This window comes from Ochotona princeps, chromosome 1 (genome assembly GCF_030435755.1).
Source record: "Ochotona princeps isolate mOchPri1 chromosome 1, mOchPri1.hap1, whole genome shotgun sequence".
Classification (NCBI taxonomy): domain Eukaryota; kingdom Metazoa; phylum Chordata; class Mammalia; order Lagomorpha; family Ochotonidae; genus Ochotona; species Ochotona princeps.
Genome location: NC_080832.1, coordinates 20,613,049 through 20,640,670, shown reverse-complemented (window position 1 = coordinate 20,640,670; position 27,622 = coordinate 20,613,049). Strand labels below are relative to the sequence as shown.

At 43.2% G+C, this 27,622-nt stretch overlaps 2 protein-coding genes across 2 annotated transcripts in view; both read left to right on the top strand.

The window, feature by feature from the left end:
- The first annotated feature begins 1,451 nt into the window (after positions 1 to 1,451).
- Positions 1,452 to 16,163, top strand: LTV1 (LTV1 ribosome biogenesis factor). The gene is made up of 11 exons (XM_012927607.2): positions 1,452 to 1,609; positions 2,423 to 2,554; positions 3,650 to 3,823; positions 6,133 to 6,220; positions 7,884 to 8,019; positions 8,636 to 8,894; positions 13,198 to 13,325; positions 14,459 to 14,598; positions 15,215 to 15,267; positions 15,446 to 15,646; positions 15,769 to 16,163. The coding sequence occupies exons 1-11, from the start codon at positions 1,607 to 1,609 to the stop codon at positions 15,877 to 15,879; spliced, it is 1,425 nt and encodes a 474-aa protein (XP_012783061.2). The 5' UTR covers positions 1,452 to 1,606; the 3' UTR covers positions 15,880 to 16,163.
- A 680-nt stretch (positions 16,164 to 16,843) lies between these two features.
- The window catches only part of ZC2HC1B (zinc finger C2HC-type containing 1B), a 50,324-nt gene continuing 39,545 nt past the window's right edge, over positions 16,844 to 27,622 (top strand). The window contains exons 1-3 of the mRNA XM_058668347.1: positions 16,844 to 16,891; positions 25,521 to 25,582; positions 27,491 to 27,619. Of these exons, the coding sequence (XP_058524330.1) occupies positions 16,864 to 16,891; positions 25,521 to 25,582; positions 27,491 to 27,619 (219 nt within the window). The 5' untranslated portion in view covers positions 16,844 to 16,863. The remainder of the gene's footprint in view (positions 16,892 to 25,520; positions 25,583 to 27,490; positions 27,620 to 27,622) is intronic.

The following is a 27,622-nucleotide window of genomic DNA, read 5'->3' as shown; positions in this document are numbered from 1 at the left end:
CTGCCCTTAATTCTACATAACAAAGAAGAGTAATATGTCATTGTCCTTGTATTACAAAGCAAGACAAAATCTGTGGTCCTAATCAAAATCATTTCTTCAAGTTTTATTTTAATAAAAGAATATTTGCTGCCTGTGTTGTGGTATAGCAAGTTAATCGACCAGGTGTGATTGCTGGTATCCTATATTGCAATGTGAATTGGAGTCCCAGCTGCTCCAATTCTAATTCAGTTCCCTACTAAGGTACCCGAGGAGGCCTAGGAACGTAGCCCAGGTACTTGGAGGCCAGACGGCATTCTGGGATGCTGCACTTGGCCGTCTGTGCAGTGACCCAGTGGACAAAAGATTCTCACTCTGTATCACTGTGTTTCAAATGAAACAAATCATAAAAGAATTCGCAATATTTATAATAGTAATATGTATAAACGCATGAATCCAGATAACTCAGATGTTGAGAAAGCAACAGAAATGCGGGTGGGGTAGAAGCACAAATTTGAGAAAAAGTATACTGATATATTTTTGAAATGTACTTATATCTCCTGCCAAAGAAAAGCTAGGAAAGTGGAACAGCAACTGCCCAACTTTCCCAAGGTATGCCTACATAGCCTACTTGCTTAAATCACAGGGAAGCATTTCAGAAATAACTTAGAAGCAGATTACTTTTCCATTTTGTAAGATAAGGTATGCAAATATAGAGAACTTGAAAAAAAATTTTTTTTGACGATTTCGGAAAAATAGATTTACAGAGAAGCAAAGACACGGAAAGATCTTCCATGCACTGATTCACTTCCCAAATGGCCACAACGGAGCCAGGAGCCAGGAACTTCTTCCAGGTCCCCTGTACGTGGGTACAGGGTCTCAGGGACTTTTGCCATCCTCCACTGCTTTTCAAGGCCATAAGTAGTTAGCTGAGTTGGCAGTGGAACAACCAGGATTCGAACCGACGCCCAGATGATATGCTGGCGCTTGAAGATGGAGGGTTAGTTTGTTGAGCTATTGTGCCAGCTCCACCTGAATGTTTTTAAAATCCAAACGTCTCTGTGGCCAACAAGGCTACCAGACAAAGGCGGTTCATTCAGAGCGATAAAGGAAGACCTTGGTTGAGTCTGGAATAGCCTGAAGCAGCAAGGCCCAGTTCTTCGTGGCGAAGGAAACAGACTTTCTCCGCATCCACAGCGAGGCCAGCTCAGGGATGGGAGCCGGGCCACCTTCTCTCTGGGCACCTGTAAGAGGCATTCCCGTCTTCTACCGGATGTACAACAGGCTACGGAAGAGCAAAACCCCTACCCCGGTTGCAGCACCTCGGCGCCATCCTTCTCCCCTCTATAGGCAAGCCTTGACCAGAAGCGCTCCGCCCCCCGCGGGGTGGGAAGCCCCACCTCCCCGTCGCTTCTCGCGAGCGCTGAGACGGAGCCGGTGGGGACGTACTTCCGGCCGCGATCCAGCCGCTGCTCGGCGATTGGTTCCTGCGCACCGCGTGCCGCGTGACGACATCGTCGGGTGCTGTAGCCGCACGTGTGGAGAAGCTGGGGCGCTGCCGGTCACTTGGGCCTTGCCCTGAACTGCAGAGTGTAGTGGTCGCCTTTGCCCTGGGGCTCCTCACCGCGCCATGGTGAGCCGGCGTCGGGGGCCTCGGCTGCGGGGCGGAGGCGGGGTGTTGGCGGGAGTGGCGGCGGCCCCTGCGGCCTGGTACTGGCTGGGTGACGCCGCTGGCCGCCCCGGAGCGGTTCCTTCTCAGCACCCCACGGCCCAGCGTCCCGGCAGTGACGGGAGGAGCAGGACCCCGCTGTCATTCCCGGGGCCCCGCTGGGACGCCGGCCACCTAAACTCCCAGTGCTGCCCCGGGGTCGGGCAGGTGTCGCCTCCCTGTCCGATCTGGGAAAAGGGGCTCCTGGTGGGAGCGTCAGCTTGGAACTAAAGGCAGCGTACTGATTGGATTTTCCGTTTGAAAAAAAGCCAATGCTGAAGAGAGCGAGAGATGAGTACTCGTGTTAATGAAACGGTGGCTAATTGGTGCTGTACTGTACGTAAACTTCCTGGTCCTTGTGGTTCAACCTGTCAGGGAGCTTTGGGAACACTCAGTGTAAGGAATGCTTCAGCCATTGCCACCTCACGTGAAGTCGTTCTCCGTGTTGGTTTACTGGATTGCCAACAGGAACCCGATGTGGTAATTGCTCACGCTGTGGCCCCAGCTCTCAAAGCAAGGCCTCACTCAGCAGTTAGTTGCTCAGCCAGTGTCTGTTGAAGCAAAAAAAGTTGGACTTCCCTAGAACACAGCGAAAAGTTGCCCACCCTGCAGGTGTAGAGTTTTTAAAAACCGTGTTAACCCTTCCTCCAAACTTACTGGCGATGTGTGTTTAGACTGGCAGATTGCTTGTGGTGGGGTTCTGTATTGATGCCGTGTTCCAATTCTGTTTTCTTGAAGCCTCACCGGAAGAAAAAGCCGTTTATAGAGAAGAAGAAAGCTGTGTCTTTCCACCTGGTTCACCGGAGCCAGCGAGACCCTTTGGCAGCAGATGAAACGGCACCGCAAAGGGTTCTTCTCCCAACCCAAAAAGTAAGTCCCGTTCTGCAGCTGCTCAGTTTGTGCACAGGCTGTTAGTTAACAGGTAGTCTGTCAGGGTGCAAGTGAAGCTTGTGACGTGCACAGCCGCTGACGCCTCAGATGGGAATACAGGTTCAAGTCCCAGCTGCTTTGCTTCTGTTCCAGGTTCTTGCTGACATGCCTGGGAGAGCAGGGGAAGACAGCGCAAGCACTTGGGCCCCTGCATAATACACCTGCCAACTTTTTACATCTTTGACATGAGTAAAACTTCTTTGAAATATTTATCTGAACAGTTCTTGCAGAGTAATGGTAAATTTACTAAACAGCTACCTAGTTGCCCAATGTTATTTTGAGCACGATCGCATGTTCCTATCTCTTCCCCCCAGATGCAGCCATCTCTTCACCATACATTGCATTCTGCCGCCTTCCTGGTCACTCACCCTTGTGAAGCAGTGCACATCTGAGCTCCTGGGTTAGTGTTAGGAAATGCCAGGGAGCTTGGAAGAGGCTGATTGGATTCAGTGGAACTGTGCTTGTTAAGTGTGGACTGTGCTTAAGGGGATGATGGGAAACATTGGTGAATCTTTCCAGCAAAGCCAATTAGCTTATCTGTTGAGACATTTCTGTGCATATAAATACAAGAAGTTATATGTATCTCTCAGGGCCCTCAAATCTTTTAATCCTTCAAATACAAGTATCATTCAAAAACTGCATGGAAAATTATAATTCTGTTTAATACTAAAATAAAATAGTAATAATGGAAGCATTCTTTCAGTGCTTGTGAAAAATGTATACACATGCTTTTCCAAATTTCTTGCCTCAAAACTGCTTTCAATTTTGTATCCCATGACGTTTTGAAATACCGTTGTATGCAATATTTGTGTGTTTCTTGGCTAGTTGCGGCATAGCTGTGTCTGGGGGGGAGAAGTCATTTTCCTTCTGTTGTAAGTCAATGTGCCCTCTGCTTGGGAAGCTCGGAGTTTGTCCAGATGGCACCAACTGTTTGTGTGTTGTCTGCCTTTTGTCTTGAAGTTGAAGTTGTATTTGCCACATGTGTATGCCTTGTCCTTGGAGTGGCTACTGATTCCGTTTTGTTCGTATCCCAAGGTCAACGATGAGGAGAGGCGAGCAGAACAGAGGAAGTACGGAGTGTTCTTCGATGATGACTATGACTACCTGCAGCACCTGAAGGAGCCATCGGGGCCCTCAGAGCTCATCCCCACAAGCGCTTGGAGTGCTCACAGCAGGAGAGAGGAAAAAGAAGAAACTCTAGTCATTCCAGTAAGCCTTTTCCACAGTTGTAAGTGAGCGGGTGGGAGTGAGTGCAGAAACCCTCACTTGGAAATCAAGAGAACTGGGCAAGAAATGGTGTCTTACAAGCCCAGAGATACGCTGAGCCCCCACTGTACGTTGTGTGTGTGTGTGTTTTTGCATCTGTGTCTCAAGAAAGTAGGCAGCAGGTGTGAAGTCATAGCCTTTTGACAGGCTTACATTATTTTTGGTTTTTGTGATTGATTTATTTGAAAGGGACAGTGATGGGGAGAGGAAGCCTGCATGTGTCAATCCGCTCCCCCGTTGGCCTGTTGAGGCCTGGACCAAGCTGAAGCCAGGAACCCAGGTATTTGGGCCACTAACTCTTGGCTTCCACGGTGAATCCACAGGCATGTTGGAAGCTGGATCAGAGCTGGACTAGCAAGACTCACCATCACACAAAAGGGTTGCTGGTTCACAAGCAGCGGCTTACTCAGCTGGCCACACTGGGCCTACTTTGTTTAAAGATTGATTTATTTGCTTTTCATACAGAATTACACAGATTTTATACAGCCATTGGTTTACTCCCCAGGTGGGAACTGTGGCTGGAACTCGGCCAACCTGAGGCCAGGAGTCTGGAATTAAACTCCTTCTGGTTCTCCCACATAGCTTCAGGGGCCCAAGCATTCATGCCATCTTCCACTGCTTTTCAGGCACGTTGCAGCAGATGGATCAGAAGTGGATTAGCTGAGACTAGAGCCAGATCTCCAGTATGTGATGTCAGCATTGCAGTCCCCTACCCCGAGCTTTTAAATTCAAGGAATAGAAATAACTCTTACTTGTACATTCTGCAGATGCCCAAAGCAGCCAGTTTGGGCTGAACCAAAGCTAGAAGCCAGGAAATCAACCCAGGTCTGCCCTGAGCATGTAAGCAAGCCTGCTGCTCCCAGGGGCTGCATGAGATCGGGAGCCAAAGGCAGATGTCAGCATTCCAGGGTGGAATGTGCGTGTCTCTAGCATGAAGTCAAGCATCCACCTCGTTTTATGAGTTCATTGTATTGTATGTGAAATGTATCTTCGGAAACCTGTGTTTAGAAGTCAATCTCTGTGGCAAGGAACTCAGATCTTTGCTCATGTTTATGCTGCTGAGCGAATCACTCTGGAGGCCGTACTTGCTGTGCTGTGTAAAGTTGTGGCGTGGTCTCTTGTGCTAATGGGATCATGTGTGGCAGAGGTGTTTTCCTCATGTTCGTGGGCAGTGCTCTTGGGAAACCTCCAGAAATGTCCAAACCAGCTTTCTGCTACAGCTGGCCTGAGCATGGTTAGTGTTAGGGAACCTGGATTTGAATCCCACAAAGCTGCCTTGCCCAGTCTTAAGCCATTGTGTGCCTTTTGGCTTAAGTTCTTTCATTGAAACACATCATTTCCTTAAAAGCCTTGAGGATTTGTGGCAGTAGAGTAGCAGGAAAAGCATTGTGACATACAGCAGGGAAGTTGCTTTTGAGGTGCCCGATGGAATGTAACAGTTTAAAATAGCGGGAGCAGGAGAGGGGATTCATGGTTGGAGGTGTCACAGTTTCCTTGGTTGTGGTGACAGTGACCATAGACTGGGTGACTTCAAACAGCAGAGATGTGTTCTCTCACAGGTGTGACACCCAGCGGTCTGAAGTCCAGCAAGTGGAGGTCGGGAGGGAGGCTCTCTCCTGCCATGCTTTGACTTGTTAGTCGTTAGGGCTTCTTGGCTTGTAGGTGGGTGCACCATAGCCTCCTCTTCGTGTGATGCTCTCCCGAGTGTCCCTGTGTGTGTGTGTGGCCTTTCAAGGACCAGTTCAGAGAATGAAGTCCCACATTAATCCAGTATGAGTTCACCTTAACTAATGATGCTTGCATGGACTGTGATTCAGGTATGCTCTTATTGTGTTTTTTCTTTTTTTAAGATTTAAGGCAGACTTAGAAGAAAGAGAGAAAGAGAGAAAGAGAGAGACACTCCATCCACTGGTTCACTTCCCAGTTGGCTACAGCAGGCTGGGCAAGCTAAAGACAGGGGCCAGTAGCATCATCTGCGCCTCCCACGTGGGGGTACTTGAGCTGTCTTCTGCTACTTTCCCAGACACATTACAGGGAAATGAAGCAGCTCTGCCACACCTGGAGCTTGTACAGAATGCTGACATTATAGGCAGTTGCTGAACTCACTAAACCCCAACACTAGCCTTAAAGTCTCTGGAAGATACTGACATCTGAGGTTCTGCTGCACATGAATTTAAGGAGTGGACTTTTTAGCCAAATGTAGAAGCTCAGGAATCTTTTTGCCCTAACCATTGTGTGATTTCTTTTACAAGAGTACTGCAATTAAACTGCCTTCCTCGGTGTTTGCATCGGAGTTTGAGGAAGATGTTGGATTACTGAATAAAGCAGCTCCAGTTTCAGGTATGCTTGATTTCTTTAGCTTTTCTCATGGATCAGTTTGTGTTTTGGAACAGAGAAAGTGATGATGTAGAATACTCCTGTGCCTGGTAAAGTGTTGACCTTGCCTGGATTTTGGATTAGAGATTATCAGGGAAAGCTGTTGTCGTGGGCTTTTGTGGCTGCCACCAAATTCTGAGAGATCTTATTTGAAGAGCAAAGTGGGAAATCAATTTTTGGCATTATGCAAAAGGAATTTTAACCTTCACCTAATTTCTTGGAGATAAGTGATAGTCATCATTACCAAGAAAGTGATTTTGAAGAATTTGCTTTTCCGAACTTCTCCCAAAACATGTAGTGTTTCTATCCACTCAGAATACAGTATAAAAATTTCTTTCCAGTACTGGATTTATACTTTTAGAACACACACAAAAAAGCCCACAGAAATGGTATTTGATATTTTCTCCTAAGTGGCCTCAATTTTTTGTTTTCATCTCATTTGAAAGGCAGGGAAAGCCTCCATCCAGATGTTCACTCTGCAGGGATGGCCAGCCTAACTGTTGCCTCAGACTCCTGCCACTGTTGCTTTAATTGATGAGCAGTTGCACTATGGCATTTGTTGGTTTATTCCACAGATGTTAAAAAAAGAGATTTGTTATTTGAAAGGCAAAGTTAAAGAGAAGCAGAGAGAGAATCTTCCATCAGCTGTTTTACTCCCCAAATGGCAACAGTTGCTGGGTCTGGTCCAGGTGAAAGCCAGGAGCTGCTTCTGGGTCTCCCCTGTGGGTGCAGGAATCCAAGCACTTGAAGCATCTTCTGCTTTCCCGAGCATGTTAGCAGGGCGCTGGGTTGTAAGTGGAGCAGCCAGGATTCTAACTAGTGCCCAAAGTGTTGGCACTGCAGGCAGCAGCTTAACATGCTATTGCACAGAAATGTCACCCTTTATTTTTCTCCTACAGACTTTTGAGTTGACCCCTGTGTGGCAGCAACATGGGATAAAGCAGAGCAAAGCATAGTTCCTGACCTCAAGGAATTTATCCCAGAAGGGGAAATAATAGCTGAATCTTTAATTGATAGTATAGGTGGATAAAGGTGGGTGGGGTGAGCATGCCCAAATCCAGCTTCCCAGAGGAATTGACAGGGATCTAGTCCATTCCTTCAGTGCTGGAGAAACATGAGTGTTCCAGATGGGGGACAGCGCAGAGGATGGAGACAGAGTCCAGCCGTGGCCATAGTAGAAGGCTCCAGGAACCCCATCTACTTCAGAAGGGTTTTGTTGTTGTTGCACTCTAGTGTTTTTACTAGAGGAGAATATAACTGGAGGAACAGGGCGGTATAGGATAGAACTTTATGGTGTGAAAAAGGCTGAAAGTGTAATAAGTCTGCAAATAAGTCTGTATGCGGGTGCTTCTGACAGATGACTTTGAAGCCCAGTTTCTAACTGCAGGTGAAAACTCTGAAATTTACCAGTTACAGTTTCATTTCAGATATCTGTATTGGAAGAGGGGGCAGTGTTTTCATTTTTGATTCTTGAATTGCCCATCTCTATGTTGCTTCATTAGACTGAAAGTTTTGAAGTTCTTGATCATTCTGGTATTCACAGTACCAAAATAAAATTGACATAATTGGTATTCAGATTGTTAATTAAGTGAATGGAGCCATTGCTCAGGTTTTATTCTTTCTCTAGGACCTCGGTTGGATTTTGATCCTGACATTGTTGCAGCTCTGGATGATGATTTTGACTTTGATGATCCTGATAATGTGCTTGAAGATGACTTCATTCTTCGGGCCAATAAACCCCCAGAAGATGGAATGGATTCATGGTATGTGTGGGTTGTTTGGAAACAGGGATGCTCTGATGACTGCTTCTTCAGTGAGATGTAACCAGAGTAAGTTACAGGTTTTCAACAGAAAATGTGATGCATGCATTCTTTACCAGCATTTCAGCAGGGTTGAGGGGCGAAGTCCCAGGATCCTAATTATCATTTCATTGTTTTTCCTTTCATGACAGGTGGATCAGCAACATCACTGGTCTTGCCCAAACAAGAACCCATGCTGAAATACCCTCCCCAAGTTTTATGTACTTTTATTTTGTTTGAAGAACAGGGACAGATTTTTAATCTGCTGCTTCACTCTCTCAATGTGTGTGATATCAGAGCTGGGCCGAGCGGAAGCCAGAAGCCCAGGTCCCAGTCCTGGTCTGCCATGTGGGTGGCAGAGTCCCAAATACTGGAGCCGTTCCTGCCACCTCTTGGGGTGCGCATTAGCAGGACACTGGGTCAGAAGCAGGGGTGATATTGGATTCCAAGCACTTCTGTATAGGATACAAGCATCTCTACTATAGGCCTAATGTAATGCTCCACAAAGGTTGTTCCTATAGATTTTTGTTCTGTTGTTTTTAAAGTTGTTCTGAGAGAGAATTTGATGATTAACTTACAGGAGGTGTGAGAGTGAAGATGGCAGTGAGTGGGAAGATGTGGATGACGAGAAGGCAGACAGCAGAATTGGGGATGATTGCGTCTCTGCAGGCCTCTCCTCCGATGAAGACCATGTGATTGCCTCTGGGAGGCGTCAGTCCATAGAAAACCACTTGTTCTGGGAGGAGGAAACAAAAAGTCGCTTCACCGAGTATTCTATAACTTCTTCTGTCATGAGGAGAAATGAACAGTTGACCCTACATGATGAGAGGTTTGAGAAGGTAAGTTCTCAAAATGGAGGACATTTTAATACTGTCAACTAGGAAAATTCATTTAAAAAACAGAGAGGGATTGAGACCAAAAGCCGGAATGCAAACTGTTAGAAACAGACTGTCTTTTTATTTTAAACTTTCAAACATTTTTTGAAAGAGAGAGACAGCCATTCAATCCATCGGATCCCTCCTGGTTGCCCACATAGGTGGCAGGAGACTTGACCCGTGGGCTGGCGGTCACTGCCTTCCCAGACACGAGAAGCTGAGTCAGAAGTGGAGTGGCCAGGACTTGAACTGGTGTTCTATCGGGATGCCCATGTCACAGCAGTAGTTTACTCTGTTGCACAACACTATCCCCCCTCCTTTTCTTTTTCTTGTTTAAATTAAGATTTATTTATTTATTTATTTGCTTGGGAATCAGAGGAAAAAGCTCTTGCATCCACTGGTTCATTCTACAAATGACCACAACAGTCAGGACTGGACTGGACCAGGCTGAAGCCAGGAACTAGACGCATCTTAAAGCTCCTGGTCCTGGGTGTGGTTAGCAGGATCACGAACACTTCGTGTTGACAGGAGCAGACAACACAAGCGCTTCAGCCATCTTTGACTTTTCCCAGGCCATTTTTCAGGGAGCGGGATTGGAAATGGAGCAGCCAGGACTTAAACCAGTTCCCATATGGAATAGCAGTGTCGCAGGCAGTGACTACCCCTAAACCCCAATGCTGCCCCCAATCTCTTTCTTATTAAGAGAGAAAACAATTCTGATTTTAATTCTGGAAAGAGTGTGTGTAGGTCAAAAGCGTTAGGCAATTAATCTAAGTTTTGTTTGAGTTGGACACTGATTTAGAATCTGATACCAACACATAGATGTGATCATGCATTTGAGCATAGGTGAAATTTCATTTTTTTCCATTTCTCATATCTGGAGTTTTAAATATAGTTAATGCTAAAGAACAGAGAGGACTAAGAGAATAAAATAGTTTAAAAGCTTGAATTGTTGAGGTCTGATGTGCCGTAGTAGATGAACCAATCGCCTGTGGTTCTGGTATCCCACATAAGCACTGTTTCTGGTCCCATTTGCTCCACTTTCAGTACAACTGTCTGCTAATGTACTAGAGAAGCAGAAGTTGCCCCACCCCCTCACCTGCCGCTTTCTACACTTGTGGTAGACTGGGATAGAGTTTCAGGATCCTGTCTTGAGTCTGCCCAGCCCTGGCTATTCTGCCATTTGGGGAGTAAACTAGTAAGTGGATAATCTCTCTCCTTATTCTCTCTCACTCTCTAACTCTGCCTTTCAAATGCATAAAATCCTAAGGGGGAAAAAAAAAGCAACAGCCACCAAAAAACCTGAATTATGTGCTGAATTTCGTTCTGTCCTGACTGTGGGGCTGATGATCCTATTTGGTAGGCCATATGTTTGTGCAGGTTCTCTTTCCCACTTAATCAACTGTGATTTATGTGCATGTAGGATTGTTTGTCTTCATGATGTATTATTATTATGTTTTGAAAGATTTATTTTTATTTTCATTACAAAGTCAGATATACAGAGAGGAGGAGAGACAGAGAGGAAGATCTTCCATCCAATGATTCACTCCCCAAGTGAGCGCATCGACCAGTGCTGTGCTGATCCGAAGCCAGGAGCCAGGAGCTCTTCCAGGTCTGCCACATGGGTGCAGGGTCCCAAGGCTTTGGGCCGTCCTCGACTGCTTTCCCAGGCCACAAGCAGGGAGCTGGATGGGAAGTGGAGCTGCCGGGATTAGACCCGGCACCCATATGGAATCCCGGGGCTTTCAAGGTGAGGACTTTAGCCACTAGGTCGCAGCGCTGGGCCCGGTGTATTATTATTCGTTGGAACATCCCAAGGTGAGCACCAAAGCGGTGTCTGGCATTGATATAGTAGGAGTGATTCTGAAATAATGGATATAACTTTTTTTTTAATTGAATTTCATTTTATGGCATTGTTTCATAGGCTCTGAGGTTCCCCTAACCCCTCCCTGTGCCCCGCGCCCATGGTGGATTGCTCCACCTTATTGCAGTATTACAGTTCAAATCCAGTCTTGTTTCTTTCATTGCAAGCATGTACCATGCATAGAGTCCAGCATCTTATTGTCCAGCTCAATTCAACAGTTTCTTGGGGAGACCATCTCTAGTCTAAAGGCATAGCTGGCAGAATATCGTTCCAACCAATTAAAAGCCATAACATAAGATCAGTAACTGTTTACAACATTATGGGGTGACTGATATGTTAGAAAATGCAGGTTCTTAACCACATCCTGTGACTACTTCATTAACATTTCAAATTTCAGTTTTATATACAACTGGCTTCTATCTACCTTAAAATGGCTATAGGATACTATTCAGCTGTCTTGTGTCTATTTTCATTTTAGTATTTAGCAGTTTATTGTATTGAAGCATAATTTTTACTGAACTTGGCAGATTTTGGGATAGTCCAAACTGGCTTATAGCTTTAACAAGGCATATGTCACCAGCTGAGGCACAGAACAGTTTTAGGAGGGGTGTGCAGAGAAGTCTTCAATACTCTAGTTAGGAGTAACTTATTTTCGTGTCCTACCTAGTAAGGTATATGTGAGTCCCCGCTGACTGTTTCCTGTCTGGTTCTAAGCTTTCCTTGTTTTTTTGTTGTTTGTTTTGTTTTGTTTTGTTTTGTTTTGCGGGGGGGTGGCTCTGGGGCAACCCTGAGAGTCATTGCGGGAGAAGGTGGGGATCCAGAGTTGGAACTAAGTAAGGACCAGAGAAAGCTCCTCTGCCTAGTCCCGAAGGAAGTTTATTGTTCTGTTTCTGCAGACCGCTCAGGGCTAATAATGGATGTAACTTTTTTTAAAAAAAAATTATTATTCTTTTGGAAAGGCAGAAAAAAACAGGTCTCCCAAACATGGGTTCATTGTCTAAATGCCTGTTACAGTTGGTTCTGGGCCAAATTGAAAGCACGAAGCAGAAATAGTCCAGGAGTTTCCCATGGGTGGCTGGGACCCAAGTGTTCGAGCCATTCCCTGCAGCCTCCCAGATTGAGCATTAGCAGAAAGCTGCATTTGAGAGGAGAGCCAAGACTTGAATCCATGTATTTGGATGCAGAATGTGTTTGTCACAGTCCACATCTTAACCACTGTGCCACATGTTGCCACCTTCTCACTGCTTTCCTCAGCCTCCCAACAGACAGGCAGACTGTTTCTACACATCGCTTTACTCCAAGAGATTCATTACCTCCTGGGTATTCTGAGAGTGCTAACAGTATTTGAGTAGAGCAGTAAATGTCATCTAACCAGGAGTGAATTTTACACACTAATAGGAGGCTGCTCAATTATACAGTCTTCAAGTTTGCATAACAAATGAATGTTGAAGAGAGCTGGGCAATGATGAAGGTGCACTAGAATGGGCTGCTGCTGGGAAGTTCCACATCCCATAACAGTGAGGTTGGAGTTTTGACTCCTGGGGTTTATGATCCAGTTCCTGCTAATGCTTTCTGAGAGGCAGCAGATGAATGGCCCAGGTGCTTGGGTGGCTGCCACAATCATGGGAGACATGGATGGCTTTCCAAAGCTTCTGGCTTCAGCCTAATCCAACCCCAGCTGTTTAAAGGCATTTGGGGACTGAACCAGCAGGTGGAAGATATCTCTTTCCCCATCTCCCCACTTTATCTGTCATTCTGCTTTTTTCAAATAAAATAAAGTTTTCAAGTTGTGGGTAAAAGATTTAAAAATAAATAAAATGTTTTCGGGGAAAGATCTGCTTAGCAGTTTTTGCTCAAAACTGATGAGTGATTGCTTCTCAGTTTCACGTTTGGCGAAAGCTTATTTTCAGTCTAAATACAAAATAAAACAACCCAGTGGGCAGAAATGTCTTCTATGACAGGAGCTGGCATTTGTGGTACAGGAATCCCGTATTAGTGTGCTGATTCTAGTCCTGGCTGTGGCATTTCTCGTCCAGCTCCCTGATGTGGTACTTGGGAAAGCAGCAAATGAAAGCCCAACCTGCTACCTTCATTGGAGGAAGACTGATGGAGTTCCAGGCTCTAGGCTTCACCCAGATCCACCTCTAGCCATTGTGGCCATTTAGGGAGTGAACCAGTGGGTGGAAGATTTTTCTCTCTCCTTCTCACTAATGTTCTACTTAAATCTTTAAGATGTCTTCTACAACCTACTGTTTATGATGTGAAGTCCTTTGTATAGTGTATCAGTTGTGTGGTTTTAGAATACTGCTTAAATAATTGTTAGGAATGAAATTACTGTGAAAATAATGTTTGGATGCTTTAGTTTTGAGAATATCTCTTACAGAATTTTCTCTGTGTTTTAAGTTTTATGAACAGTATGATGATGATGAAATCGGAGCTCTGGACAACGCTGAGTTGGAAGGTTCCATTCAAGTAGACAGTAGTCGCTTACAGGAGGTTTTGAATGACTACTATAAAGAGAAAGCAGAGAAGTATGGTGACTTCTTGTTTACGTGCTTTTTTTATTCTCACTAAAGTCTAGTTTGACAAGTGGTTTGCTAGAAAATCTGCCTACTCATGATCCATCATAATAAGAAAATGTCACATCCTGTGCTATATGTTATTTGCCTGTTTTTTCTAGCTTCCCCTCCCCACCCCTTGAGAAGCAGAGACTTCCCACCTTCTGGTTGCCTAGTATGTTCCCTAAATGCCCACATGACATCTAGCGCTGGGCCACGACCAAGGCAGCTACAGCAGGAACTGAATACAGGTGTCCCGCATGGGTAGCAGGCAACCAATTACTTGAACTATTACCACTGCCTCTCAGGGTCTGCTCCGGCAGGAACGTGGAGTCAGTGCTGGAAATCCAGCTCATGAACTCCCATGTGGATCATGGATGTCTTAATTGCTAAGCTAAACACCTGCTCCTTATTTTGTTTTTGTTTCTATATGAGGAGTTCTGATGCTGATTGTAACCACAGGTAGCCACTTCCTCCATCTCTGACGTGAATCTTAAAATAAAAGATGATAGTGCTGGTCAGTTTTTTTAAAAAAGTATTCTGACTTACCAATATCTGCTTTGCTTTCATCTTTCTGAAATATCAGGTGCTCTGAGAAGTGGGTACTTGTATTTTTAGAAAAATAAATTTGTTTCTCCAACCAGTTACCAGAACTGGCCAGTTATTTGGCAAATGCACATCTGTTTTAAGATAAATCTTTTCTTAGGGAAACTACTGAGATGCTTAATTCTGAGCTTCCATTATTACTGTACTATACAGAACCCATAGTGCGAAAAGAAGCTATGGTCTTTGAATGAATATTTTTGGAAAAACAAATGAGCTAATGCTTTTCTGGGCGTTAAAACAGCCGATTTTCTTAGGATAAGTGCCCGCCTGTTTAATGTGTCTTACAATCTTCCGTACCTGGCAGCAGAGTCAATGTCCAGAACCCACTGTGACAGGGGAGCAGGCCTGGGTAGAGTGGAGTTGAACAGAAAAAGAAGGAGCATGGGATAGGAGTGCATGCATGTAGATTACTGTTGCTTCCGTAGCTCAGAGTGCAGCTGTAGTGACGCAGAGTAATGATGTTTTTCCCCTCTTCTGTCTGTTAAAAATTCAACCAAAAGTTGTGTGAAATTGACCACTCTGGAGCCCTTTGAAGATCAAGACCTGACCAGGAATGAGCTTGATGAGTGTGAGGAGGAAGAGCTTGTTACTGTTGTTCTTGAAGAACCTAAGGAGAAGTGGGATTGTGAATCCATCTGCAGTAAGTATCTTCGTGTCCCCTTGACTGCCAAAGGGCTCTGGTAACATTTTTAATGGAAATTAAGCACATCAACTTTAGGAAGCACTCAACATTTGTCATTTTTATTTTTATCTTATTTTAAAGAGAGGTTTTCTTTCTGCTGGTTCACTCCCCAAAAGCCTTCACCAACTAGCATTAGACCAGGCTGCAGTCAGGACCTCAAAACTCAGTCTTGCTCCTGGACATAGGTGGCAGGGAGTCACATCCTTGAACCATTGTGGGCTTCCTCCAGCATACACATCAGGAAGCTGGAGCCAAAGCAAAGTGGCTGGGACTTGAAGTGAACACTTACTTGGCATGTGGGCATCCCAAGTATTGACTCGGCTGTTGTGCCTAATAGCAGCCCCCAAAATGTGTATATTGTAGTAGAAGTTAGGCTTTAGGGAATTGTGGAAAAAATTATTTTGGAGGAAAGTATTCCTATTACTGAATTCTGATTAAGCATTTATAAGAAAGACTCTAATATCATTTTGTACCATGAAAACAGCGAGGTAAGAAATATAGTAGGAACTTGATGTTTTGCTAAATTGAAAGTATGCATATTAATATGTGGTCTCTTTTTTATTTTCTTTTTTAGGCACGTACTCAAACTTATACAATCACCCGCAGCTTATCAGGTACCAACCAAAGGTAAGTCTAGTGCTTTGAGCTCTTAAAAGCAGTGCAGGGAGTGAAATGTATGGATTTTCTCAGAGCCTATATTCTTGTGACTAGGGTGCGTATTAGCAAAAGCACCAACATTTTGTCATTCAGCTGCTTTTTAACTATGAATAGCAAAAAACTGTCATACTGTTTTGTTTTATTTCAGCCAAAACAAATCCGACTGTCTTCTAAAACAGGAATACCTCTCGATGTCTTACCTGTGAAAGGACTCACAGCAAAGCAAGTTGAACGAATGCAGATGATCAATGGCAGTGATCTGCCAAAGGTGTCCACCCAGCCACGCTCCAAAAATGAAAGCAGGGAAGATAAAAGAGCAAGAAAGCAGGCTATCAAAGAAGAACGCAAGGTAAGGCTTGTTTTTCACTTGTTCCCTGCCAGGCAGAAGGAAAGCTATAGGAAACTTTTATTTATAAAAGTAATCTAAGCTAGTTTAAAGGTTAGAAATAACAAAAGTATACTCTTGAACAGGAACGAAGAGTGGAGAAGAAAGCTAACAAGTTAGCATTCAAACTGGAGAAACGGCGACAGGAAAAGGAGCTGCTGAACTTGAAGAAAAACGTAGAGGGCCTAAAGTTATAGAAATGGAATATTTGGAACAAGACATTCGCTGCCATGAGTCCCTCATTCATTGTATTAAGTAACCAACATCTTCAGAAAGTCGAACGTGTTTGCCATTTTTACTGGGAGGTATTGAAGAGAAAAAGATAATATTTGTCTTATTTTTATAGCAGCAACTGTCCCATCTTGTAGATACTGTAATATTTTTAAATTTAATATTATAAACTTGGATTTACTCTGAAATGACTTCATGGATGTGAAATGTTTGTTTAAATTAAAGGAAAATACCTTCATAACTTGAATGGAATTGGTGTATTCCTTTATTTGTATGGTTGTCATAGTTGTTTTCAGCAGATGTTCTCGAATATTTCTTTGAATCCTTTCCACGCCTTTTCAGGAATTACATGGTTTAATTTGCTGTGTGTAGAAAAGTGGCCTGGTTAAACTCAATTTTGAAATGCTGCATTTATTCTCAGTGGTGAGAAGAATTTTCCTGAGAAAGTTCCACTGGTAGGAAGCTAAGTTTTCCCTTGCTGTATACAAAAGATGATTTCAAAAATATGGTAAAACTGAATATTAAGGTTGTTAGGATTCAGATTTCCTGTAATATTGCTGGATGACTTACTTTTGGGATTTGGAAACTGAAGTCAGGAAACAGAATAGTAGAAGGAATAATCAAGAAAACGTAACTTGGCTTCAGTGAATCCCTAGGTTAAAATCAGGAACATTTACTTGAGTTTGTCTTTTCAATATTTTTTAAATGCTTGGAACAGTTCATACTTGATTAAAATACAGAGTTGAAAATGTTCCATGGTTTTGACAAGTTGTTTTCACATAAACTTCTTTAAACTTTTCAAGGTATAATCAGTGACACATCACAATTGTTGCTTGTTTGGTAAACTGTGACTTCTTGCAGCAGGTGAGTTAGTGGTCCTTGTTCTTGTGCCTCTGACTAATATGTTGCTACCTGGACTGGACTGAGACAGCGCTGATCTGAGGAACAGAATGGCTGAGGCAGAGCCATTTTTGGCAGGTGAGCCACATTTATATCTAAATTATTAGAAAGTATCCTCGTCTGTAATTATTTGATTATGGTGTTTCCAAAGTTGGTGTTAAGCAAGGGTTAATCAGTTTCAGTAAGTTAACAGAATTTTAAATAAAAGAATTATGAAAATCAGGATTAGATAATCGAAACTGATTAAAAATAATTAGGAGTGTAGTGTCAGTATAGAAATAAGGTAGAGTCTATTGTCATTGTAGAAATAAGGTACTGTAGAGGCAGAGGGTCAGATGGTGGTCGTTAGTGTTAGAAAGGTAAATCTTAGAAGCAGTGACACTTTATTTTGATAGCGTTTTCAGTTTGAAGATTCTCAGTATGGGCAGGTCTGGTAGACACTGGATATTACTTTGCTCTGATGCGATTCAAAAGCTCATGAGGTGCTAATTTGCCCTACGAGTGACTCACCTAAATCAGCGTGTCTTAACATTTTGCAATCCAGGAAATGTTGCTAAGTAGATTGTCATTTAAGCTGATTGTATCCGCAATTTAAAGACCTGTTTTATTGTAGAGACTAGTATTTTGAATAAGTTTTTTTTGTATTTTAGTTATCTATAACCAGTAGTTGGTGTTAATATGAGCTGCATGCTCAATGTTGAGAGATCACAGAACTAGGATTTTTACAGTTGCATCTGACAAGGCCAGGCCTGCGCAGTAGAATATACTCGCCACTTGAGGATCTTGGCCATTGCTGTTGTCCTGTTGTTCTTACTGCAGGTGAGCCTTCCGTAAGGTTGGTACTTAATGGCCACTTTCCCTCTAAACCTTTCCGTGAGCACGTATTTAGTAATAGCATGTATCTCCCTCCCTTGCTCTCCATTCTCTAGAGCACCTTTTGGCATACAAACTTTCAGTCTCCTTCATAGAATACACTCAGAGCAGAAGTTTTGGTTACTGTTCCATCCCCAGATTCTGAAACAGTACCTGGCCCTAAACAATCTGTAAGTGGTGCGCGAATGAACGGACAGATGGGAGGAAGACATTCAGAAGAAACAGGAAACACAACCTGGGCTCGCAGGATTAACAAGTTAAAACAAAAATGGGATCCATGACATCCCAGGTGGAGTGCAAGATCGGGAAGAATTTGCTGCATTTTAGAATGTATTTTACTTAAGCATGATCCATTGGTGAGACCATTTTTACCAGATAATCTTAGTCAAACTGTCCTTTTACAACTCTAAGTACGTTATCTTAAAGGCTGTTGCAAATATTGCCTGTGAAGCACAGTATTTACTCCTCCATTGTGATGTCATCAGGTTTCCTAGCTGAAGGACAGGGCTCTAGCCACCTTGTAGCTTTACTGTTTGCTGGCCTCATAGAGCTTCTTCATGTGCATTGACCTACGTTCTACAACGCTTGCTTGTTGTAGTTAAAAGGCAAAAGAAAGTAAAAATGATCATGGTGAAAGGTACAATAAAGTTAACATATGCCTATTATTCAAGCTAAGAAATGGAAATGCCCTGTGAGTCCAGTCCCTGATTCCACTCTTTCCCTTTGGGCAACTCAAAGTATCATCCCGTTTGTTAGGTTAAACATGACCTTTCTCTGTCTCACCCTTGTTGTACTTACAAATGCACATCTTGCCAAGTTTTGAACAACGGAAATGAATATAAACCTAACTCGGGGAGATACTTGCTACTGCTAGGTGAAGAGAGCCTAGAAAAGATTAACAGTCCTAGATCTGACTTAAGTTCTCAGATCCCAGTGCCAGTGTCAGCAGGGTGACTGGGAAACAAGTCATCACAGGTGGGCCTTCCTGGACCTGTTTGGACTTCCCTCCTTCTAAGCTCTCCATGCCCTACCTGCAGTCCTCCAGGGAAGAGACGAAGAGCCAATGTAAATAGTAGGCTATAACAGGAGGAATGAACAGGCACTTGTGGGACATCTGGAACATGATCAGATCAGCCACGGAGAGAATTTGCCTAGGAAACCGTAGGAGTGCAGACGGTGAATGTATTGCGCACAGTAACTGAACATCCGTCTCTGCTCATGTGCCTCCAGCCAGTTGTCATCCTGGAAACTCCAACGTTGAGTTCCCTTGTCCTCTTTTATTTATGCTTTTGTAATTCAGTGAGGTGGAGTACATGGATTATAACCTTTTGAGAGCTTTAATGTCTGATAACAAACCCTCTTTCCCATTTCTATGCCATTTTGCCCTACTGTGAGGGTCCTAGTACTACCTTTGAACCTTCTGTTGAGTTTTTCATTTTTCCTGTAAGCCTTTTTTTAATTTCCAAAAGCTCTCATTGTTCTTTCAATTACTTTTTGGTTTGCTTTGGACTTAATATGCCGAGGTGTTCTTCAGCTCTTTGGAAATGCCAATCTGTTTGCCCATGATTAAAATTGAAGGAGAGTGGGAAAAAAACACTGGAAATTCTGAAAGGGCAAGTAACATTTGATGAATGGGTTTTGTTGTAGGTTGGCGATCTGAGTGGCTTGTTCCTGAATTCTCAGTGATATTATATTTACATGTTGTCTAGTGGGATGATTACCAGGGAAGTTTTTATTTGCCCCATAGAGTTCTGGGAGCCACTTGGGATAAGGTAGGCATGGCAGTATACTCTGCTTTAAGTATCACTGCTCACGAGATTAACCACTGGATTATGCACATACCTATGTAAATATACATGCATCTGCTTATATGGTAGTTATTAATGGATGCCCTTTTTGCAAATTGCCTACTTACTAATTCCTACTTACAATCCCTATCTTGAGACTTGCAGTATTTGTACAGTGATTATGGGCATACAGAAAATTGTCATGAGTAGTCTGATGCACATTTCCCAGCTGAGGCTGAACAAGGTGATACTTCGCCTTCTTATCCATTCTTTCCACAGAGAGTTTTGTGTCACATTCTTTTGTGTTTTTACTGGTTACTTCATTGTTTAAAACTGCTGCCAAGCAAAATGTTGAAGTGCCATCTAGTGTTGCTAAGCACAAGGCTATGACATGTGTCAAGGAGAAACTGTTAGGTGGACATTCAGGTCTGAGTTCAATGTTAGCAAATCAACAATATATAAAATACACTGTCTTGAAATAGAAGCATGTAAAGCAAGGTTTGTATCAATCTGTTGACAGTGTGTGACCAGAAATGGAGAGGAAACTAACCCTATATTCCCCCTGGGACTAATTGGTCTGGTGTTTGTTAACTGAGTGTTTGCAATGATATTGCAAAAATAATGGGGCCCGGCGTGATAGCATAGCAGTTAAAGTCCTCACTTTGAACGTGCCGGGGATCCCATATGGGCACCGGTTCTATTCCCGGCAGCCCCGCTAGCCATCCAACTCCCTGCCTGTGGCCTGGGAAAGCAGTCTAACACGGCCCAACGCTTGGGAACCTGTACCCGCATGGAAGACCCAGAAGTTCCTGGCTCCTGGCATTGGATTGGCTCAGCTCCAGCCAGTTGGGGAGTGAACCAGTTAAGCCAGTGAACCATCAGACAGAAGATCTTCTCTGTCTCTCCTCCTCTCTGTATCTGCTGTTCCAATAAAAATAATTAAATCTTTAAAAAAAAAATAAAGTGACTGTGCTTCTATCTCCATGTTGACCTACCTGCCTGTCTTTAGTATCTGTTCCTTTCCCTGCACCTCATGTTGACTAATGCACAGACACCTTTTACCATTTCTGGAGAGTAGACTTCTGCTAGAGAGAGGAAGGTCAGTTTCCTATTCTGGGGTTACCACCCTGTGGGTGGTGAAGTTCCTTGTACCTGATTTTCCATATAGTTGGATGGCAGGACATGGCGTACTTTGGCCATCACCCACTGCTTTCTCAGGCTCATAGGCAGGAAGCTGTGTTGGAAGTTGGCAGCTGTTTCTTGAACAAGCTCTCTAATGTAGGCTGCTGCCATCACAAGCAGTGCCATAATAAACCCACTGTGCCACAATGCTGGCTTCTACCATTAACATTTTGCCATGTTCTCCCACAAGTCATTTTTTAATAGCTATACTCTCATTTAACTATTGACAGCCTCTTCCTGTTGAGGGCCAAGAAGCACAATTATTGGCTTAGCAGGTCATGTGGTCTCCATGAAAACTGCTTATCTCTGCTGAATAAATAGGAAATTGGAAATAGTCTATCAAAATGAAATAGTCTATCAAATACACTTTTTTTTATATAAAAATAGGCCCAGATTTGACCCATTAACTATGGCTTGCTGATCCTCAGTTAAAAGAAAAATTCTTTTTAAGATTTATTTGTATTGGAAAGGCAAATTTACAGAGGGAAGGAGAGACAGAAAGATCTTCCATTTGCTGGTTCACTCTCCAAAATGCCGCAATGGCTGGATCTGATCCAATCTGAAGTCAGGAGCTAGGAACCTCTTCCAGGTCTCCCATGTAGATGCAGTGTCCCAAGGCTTTGGGCCATCCTCTGCTGCCTTCCCAGGCCATAAGCAAGAAGTTGGATGGGAAATGGGACAGCTAGGACACGAACAAGTGCCGATCTGGGATACCACCTGTAAGACAGACTGAGGATTAACCAGTTGAGTCATTGTGCCAGCCCCAGTTAATAATTTGAAGCTTTCAATTTGAAATCATTCTGTTTTCACAAACTACATAAAGTAGCACAGAGATCCCATGTGTTCCCACACCTAGTGTATTTTCAAGTTATACTATTTTTTCCTTTCTAATTAACCAGCCTATTTGAGCAAGCAGCGCATTTTATTTTTAAAAATTGTAGTACATTATCAAACCCAGGAAATTGACACTGGTAGCTGTGTCTTCACAGCTCTGTATCATTTCACAACATGTATTAACACCCACCACAAAGATAGTCCCATAACACTTCCATCATACAAAGATCATCCTCATTCTGCCCCCAGTATAATCACAACTACCTTTACAAATGAACAGTCTCTGTGGAAATCTCTAATCTGCTTTCCATTATCTATAGTTTGTGCTTTTGAGATTGTTACACAAAAGGAATCCTACAGGATGAAACCTATTGAGATTAGCTTTTAGTCTCAGAGTTAAGGTCCATCCAGGTTGCAGCATACATCAATTTTTTTTTTCTTTTTACTTCTTACTACCCTGGGTATGAACATGTAAGTTTCCTTAACCACTTGCCTATTGAAGGGTATTGTGTTTCAGAGTTCTTTTAAGAGTCTATTGATCACATAGACACCTCATTGACTTTTGAATTTGGTTTCAGCTGGCTAGGGAAGTGTGCTTTTTAAAATTTCCTTGTAGTCAAGCTTCCAAGTTGAACATAGTTCAAAATGTGGTCATATATCTGTATTCCAGTGTTGAACCATATTATATCTTTGTCATTTCATTTGATTTTTCTTTTTCTTTTTTTTTTTTTAAAGATTTATTCATTTTATTACAGCCAGATATACACAGAGGAGGAGAGACAGAGAGGAAGATCTTCCGTCTAATGATTTACTCCCCAAGTGAGCCGCAACGGGCCGGTGCGCACCGATCCGATGCCAGGAACCAGGAACCTCTTCCAGGTCTCCCACGCGGGTGCAGGGTCCCAAAGCTTTGGGCCGTCCCCGACTGCTTTCCCAGGCCACAAGCAGGGAGCTGGGTGGGAAGTGGAGCTGCTGGGATTAGAACCGGCACCCATATGGGATCCCGGGGCTTTCAAGGCGAGGACTTTAGCCGCTAGGCCACGCCGCTGGGCCCCATTTCATTTGATTTTTCAAAAAGATTTATTTATTTGAAAGGCAGAGTGACAAACAGGGAGTGTCAGAGCTTCCATCCACTGGCTTACTCTGCAAATGCTCAGAGTGGCTAGAGTTGGATCAGGCTGAGAACAGGAACCTGGAACTCTGCTTCAGTGTTCTGTGTGGGTGGCATCATCTGCTACTTCCCCAGACACATTAGCAATGACCTGGGTTGGAGGTGGATTTGAAAGAGCACTCTGATATGGGATGCTGTGGTCACAAGTGGTAGGTTAACCGACTGTACCACAACGTCTGTCATTTTGACCCTATGTCTGTCATTTTTAGCTCCATGAATTCATTAAAACTCTTTCATATACAGCAAGAGGGATTGGTCCTCTAGAGATTTCCAGTTGCTTTGCAGGTTGGTGCTGACATACTCTTAGAATCACCTAGCCTTGAGCCTCCATTTTTTTCTTATCAGATAAATCAAAATAGTACTAACTGGGTCGCAAAGTTACTGTGAAAAACATGCGAAAACATGTGCAATGTTTTTTGGACATAAGAAAGCACCATGCAGATGTCATTGACATTCATAAGGGTAGGTTATACTTTATCAATGTTTTAGAAAAAAGCAGTCACAATTTTATAATCAAGATGAGTGTTTTCATTAACAAGTAAGTTAACAAAATGTAGGATTGTAAAATGTGGGATTGGGGTAGTTGCAGAAAAAAAAAAATCTAATTTAAGACAGAAGGCCGAAGGAAAAGATAGTCAGGTATTCCTGTGTGCTGTGATGAATGACCTGTATTAAAAATACAATTCCAATCAGTAAGTGTGAGAAGAAATTGTTTAAATCAACAATGTCTGTAGCGAGCTACCATCTGCTTCCTTTTAACTAGACCTTCCTTTTTCGAATTGCTTTCCTTCAGTTTCCATGACCCTGTTTTCTGCTTCTCCTGGCTTATCATCCTCATTTTCTTGGCCCTGAAGTGTGAGTTTCCCTAAGGATCCACTCTGCACTTCTCTTTCCATGACTTCTTCACTGGCAACATCATGCCTTTACCTCATTACTCAAAGCCTACATCTGGGACTCCAACCGTGACCTCCCTCCTTTCCATCCTGCTGGCTGGACAACTCGATTTAACTCTGTGTTTCCAAGCTGAGATCATTTTTATTCTTGAGGTGGACTATCTTTGCAAGTTCCTTATTTCTATCCACAGACCTACTGTGGTCTCCATCCTTCTGTCTGTAAACTTAATATTATTCTCAAACATTCTCTTTTTACCCGTGCAAACTAATCCCACAAATCAATTATGTTGTAGATTCTTTGACAGAGTCTCCTACTGCTGTATTTTCCATTTAAATGTTTTTGTCTTCAGCATTTTAACTAAACACCCCTTTTTGTGCACACACACCCCTCTATCCATTCATGGTTTCTCACCTTGGTTACACAAATCACCTACAGCACTATTCAGAGTTAGTCATTGGTAAAATCCCAATCATCCCTGTACTGCAAATCCTGTGCTCAAAAATCTCAACCTATTCTTTTTCAAGATTTACTTATTTTTATTGGAACGGCAGGTACACAGAGAGGAAAGACAGAGAGGAAGGTCCTCCGTCTAATGATTTACTCCCCAAGTGGCCACAACAGCTGGAGTTGAGCCAATTCGAAGCCAAGAACGAGGAGCTTCTGCTGGGTGTCTCATGTGGGTGCAGGGTCCCAAAGCTTTGGGCCATCTTCAACTACTTTCTGAGGCCACAAGCAGGGAGCTGGATGGGCAGCGGGGCTGCTAGGATTAGAACCGGTGCCCATATGGCATCCCGGAGTGTGCAAGGCAAGGACTTTAGGCGCTAGGCTACCACACCAAGCCCTTGACCTATTTAAATTTATGTTTTCAACTCCAGATGAACTGAAAGGAAGTAGCAAGTTAAACTTTTTTTCAGAATTCTGTAATGCTTTACTTTTCTCATGACACTTTCATAAATTCATTTAAAATAATTTGCATATGTTCTTCCCTTAAAAAAAAAAACCTTTATTTTTATCAGCTCGATCAAAAGTGGAGCAGCCAGAACATGAACCAATGCTGCAACTGCAGGATTAGCTTGCTATGCCACCTCTGTGGGCTCTGTTCTTTCCTTCTCTATGCTGGGCCCTTGTATGGTTTCTTGCAAAATTAATTTCCATATCTTTTCATGTAACAAGTTTAAACAGAAGGAATGTTTGTTCCTACGGTAGCAACTCAATTCTTGTTTGGCTTATACATTCAATCTGGATTTTTATAAAGATTTACTTATTTATTTGAAAGGCAGAGAAAAAAGAGAAACAGGAAAGAAAAAGATTTTCTGTCTGCTACTTCAATCCCCAAATGGCCACAATAGCTAAATCTAAACCAAGCCAGAGCCAGGGGCCAGGAACTCCATCGTAGTCTTCCACATTGGTAGCAGAAGCTGAAGTACTTGGGCCATCAGCTGCTACCTTCCCAAGCGTGGTAGCAGGAAGCTGTGTGGGAGACAGATTAGCGTGCTGCAACACAACCTCAGTTTTTCAACCAGTGTGCTTGAAGCACCTTAGCACAAGGTCAAATACTTAGCTGTTTTGCAGATGCAGTAGGGAAATTTCCATCTTCACTGAACTTCCATGCTGGTAGAGATTCTCAAGGTGCTGCGATTGGATTATTTGTGAGTTTGTACTAAGGTACTAACTTTGTAGCTGCATCTAAAACAAGACTGTGATGTATCTCATTTTAAAACATATTAAGTACTGAATTAAGTAATCGTACTCTGCTTGCCTAAAGAATATAGAATTTACTTGTTTAGTGAAGGGGGAAGGAAAGCAGGGAAGTTTACATAGGATCTTACCAGAAGTGGGAAACAGTTGGTGGAGAGGGGGAAAGAGTGAAGATATCAGGCTGTTGAGGTCACCTCCAGTCAGTGATTTCTTCTGGGCCAGGCAATTCCATGAAACTAACATCATGTACTCTTGAATCTTAATGCAGATGGCAATCAGGAGTTATTTCCCTGTGAAGTCTGTGGAAGACGCTTTGCAGCAGATGTTCTGGTAAACGTAAAGACGTTTTGTAGATGTGTTTCATTGGAGTTAAATGAACTGTCAAGTCAGTGAGGAGGGGTGGTGCAAAGATTGAAGACAGATGTGGAGGAGAAGCATGGGAGCAAGAGTGCCTAACCTGTGGCTGGCAGGCCCGCAGGACACCGAGGCAGGTGGATGCAGCTTCCCTCCAAACTGACCCTATTAAACATGGTCCTCCTAAAAGGATGCCAGATGTAAGGGTCTTGGCACCGTCCATTATCCCTCGAGAAATTTTGGCTCTTCCGCCTTTTCTTTAAGCATCAAAAATTTGAATTTCAAGGCCAAAGCACCAGGGAAATTAGCTAGTCAAGAGGAATGAGCATTGAATTTCAGGCATCTGGAAACTTGGCTTTTAGTTACAAATTTGTCACTAATTCTGACAGGTCCTTTAACCTTCCTGTTTTCTGCTTTGCCACGTATCCAAAAACCCTCCAATTTCAGGGATTTTATACCATCTGAACAAAATAATATATGGCTGTTAGACATGTTCCAAGATGTAGTTTTCATCCAGATTCAAGTTAACAGCATGTCAAGTCCCTGATTGGTAGCTATAAGGCTGAATAAAAGTTCTATTATTTAAAAATTAGGGTATCAAACAGGTGCACAACTCCAGTGTTCTAAAAAGGATTCCCAAGATTCTCACTCTCTGTGTCTCACAGAGAGAGAAAGGGAAAAAAAAGCATAATGCTGTTGTTAATTGGGATATTTTAAGACTAGTAAACTTATATTGAACTTAAACTTCTTGAAACTATTATTCTGACTGCATATCAGAGCAAAACACTAGATTGCAAGTTTTATTGTTCTGGAGAATCAAAAAAAATGAAATATGTGTTTTAGCTTACTGTAACTAGGACTTCCTGAAAAATAGGAGCGTTCACATTACCTGTTGTGGCCCTGTAACTCACCAGTGTGCTCCCCTGCCTGTACCAGAGAATATGGTTGACACCCGAGAGGTACCATTGGAAAAGAAATCACTAAGTGTCAAGTGAGTATGTGAGCTCTGGAGTGTCGCTCCCTAAACTTATCTCTAGTTCCTATGGAGAACATTTGGTCAACTGATTTACTTGCTTTTTCTTTTTTTAGCTTAGGTCGCCTGGTTCTTAGGTACAGAGATTTTTATATGACCAACATTTTGTCTGATATGGTATAAATAATAGTTGTTTCCTATCCACCAAGGAAGAGGGCGTAAGTGTTGCAGTAAAAGGCTTCCTGAAGATAGGTACACAGGCGAAACTCTGCATGTTGGAGGCAGAAATGCTGAATATTTAAAGGGTTGTGGATTGAAGAGTATACTGCCTTTGTTTCATACTGATTGCAAAGTCAGATGTATACAGAGAGGAGGAAAGACAGAGAGGAAGCTCTTCTGTCAAATGATTTACTCCCCAAGTGGCCACAACAGCTGGAGTTGAGCCAATCCGAAGCCAGGAACCAGGAGCTTCTGCTGGGTCTCCCATGCTGGTGCAGGGTTCCAAGGCTTTGGGCCATCCTCAACTGCTTTCTGAGGCCACAAGCAGGGAGCTGGATGGGAAGAGAATGGGCAGGATTAGGGCTTAGAACCAGCACCCATATGGGATCCCGGCACGTTCAAGGTAAGGACTTTAACTGCTAGGCCACGGCGCCAGGCCCCTACTGCCTTTGTTTTAAAATTAAATATGCACAACCAAACTTGAAGTCTTTTTAGCTGTTAAAGCATTCTACTGACTGTACCCAAATATGGAATCAAGTTATATGCAGCATGATGAGGGTAGGCAGGCATATTTACTTGCTTTGGTCTGTGAGAGAGTGAATGAGGCTCTGAAGGTGCAATCTAGCTTGTACACCTAGACATTAATGGATGTGTCATTTTAAAAATTCCAACCCCTATTCTTCCTTTTCTAGGAAAGGCATGAACCAATATGTAGAAAACTCTTCAACAAAAAGCGTAAGCCTTTCAATTCCCTGAAGCAAAGATTACAGGGCACCGATATACCTGCGGTGAAGAAGGCGCCTCCATCCCAGGTACTACTGGTA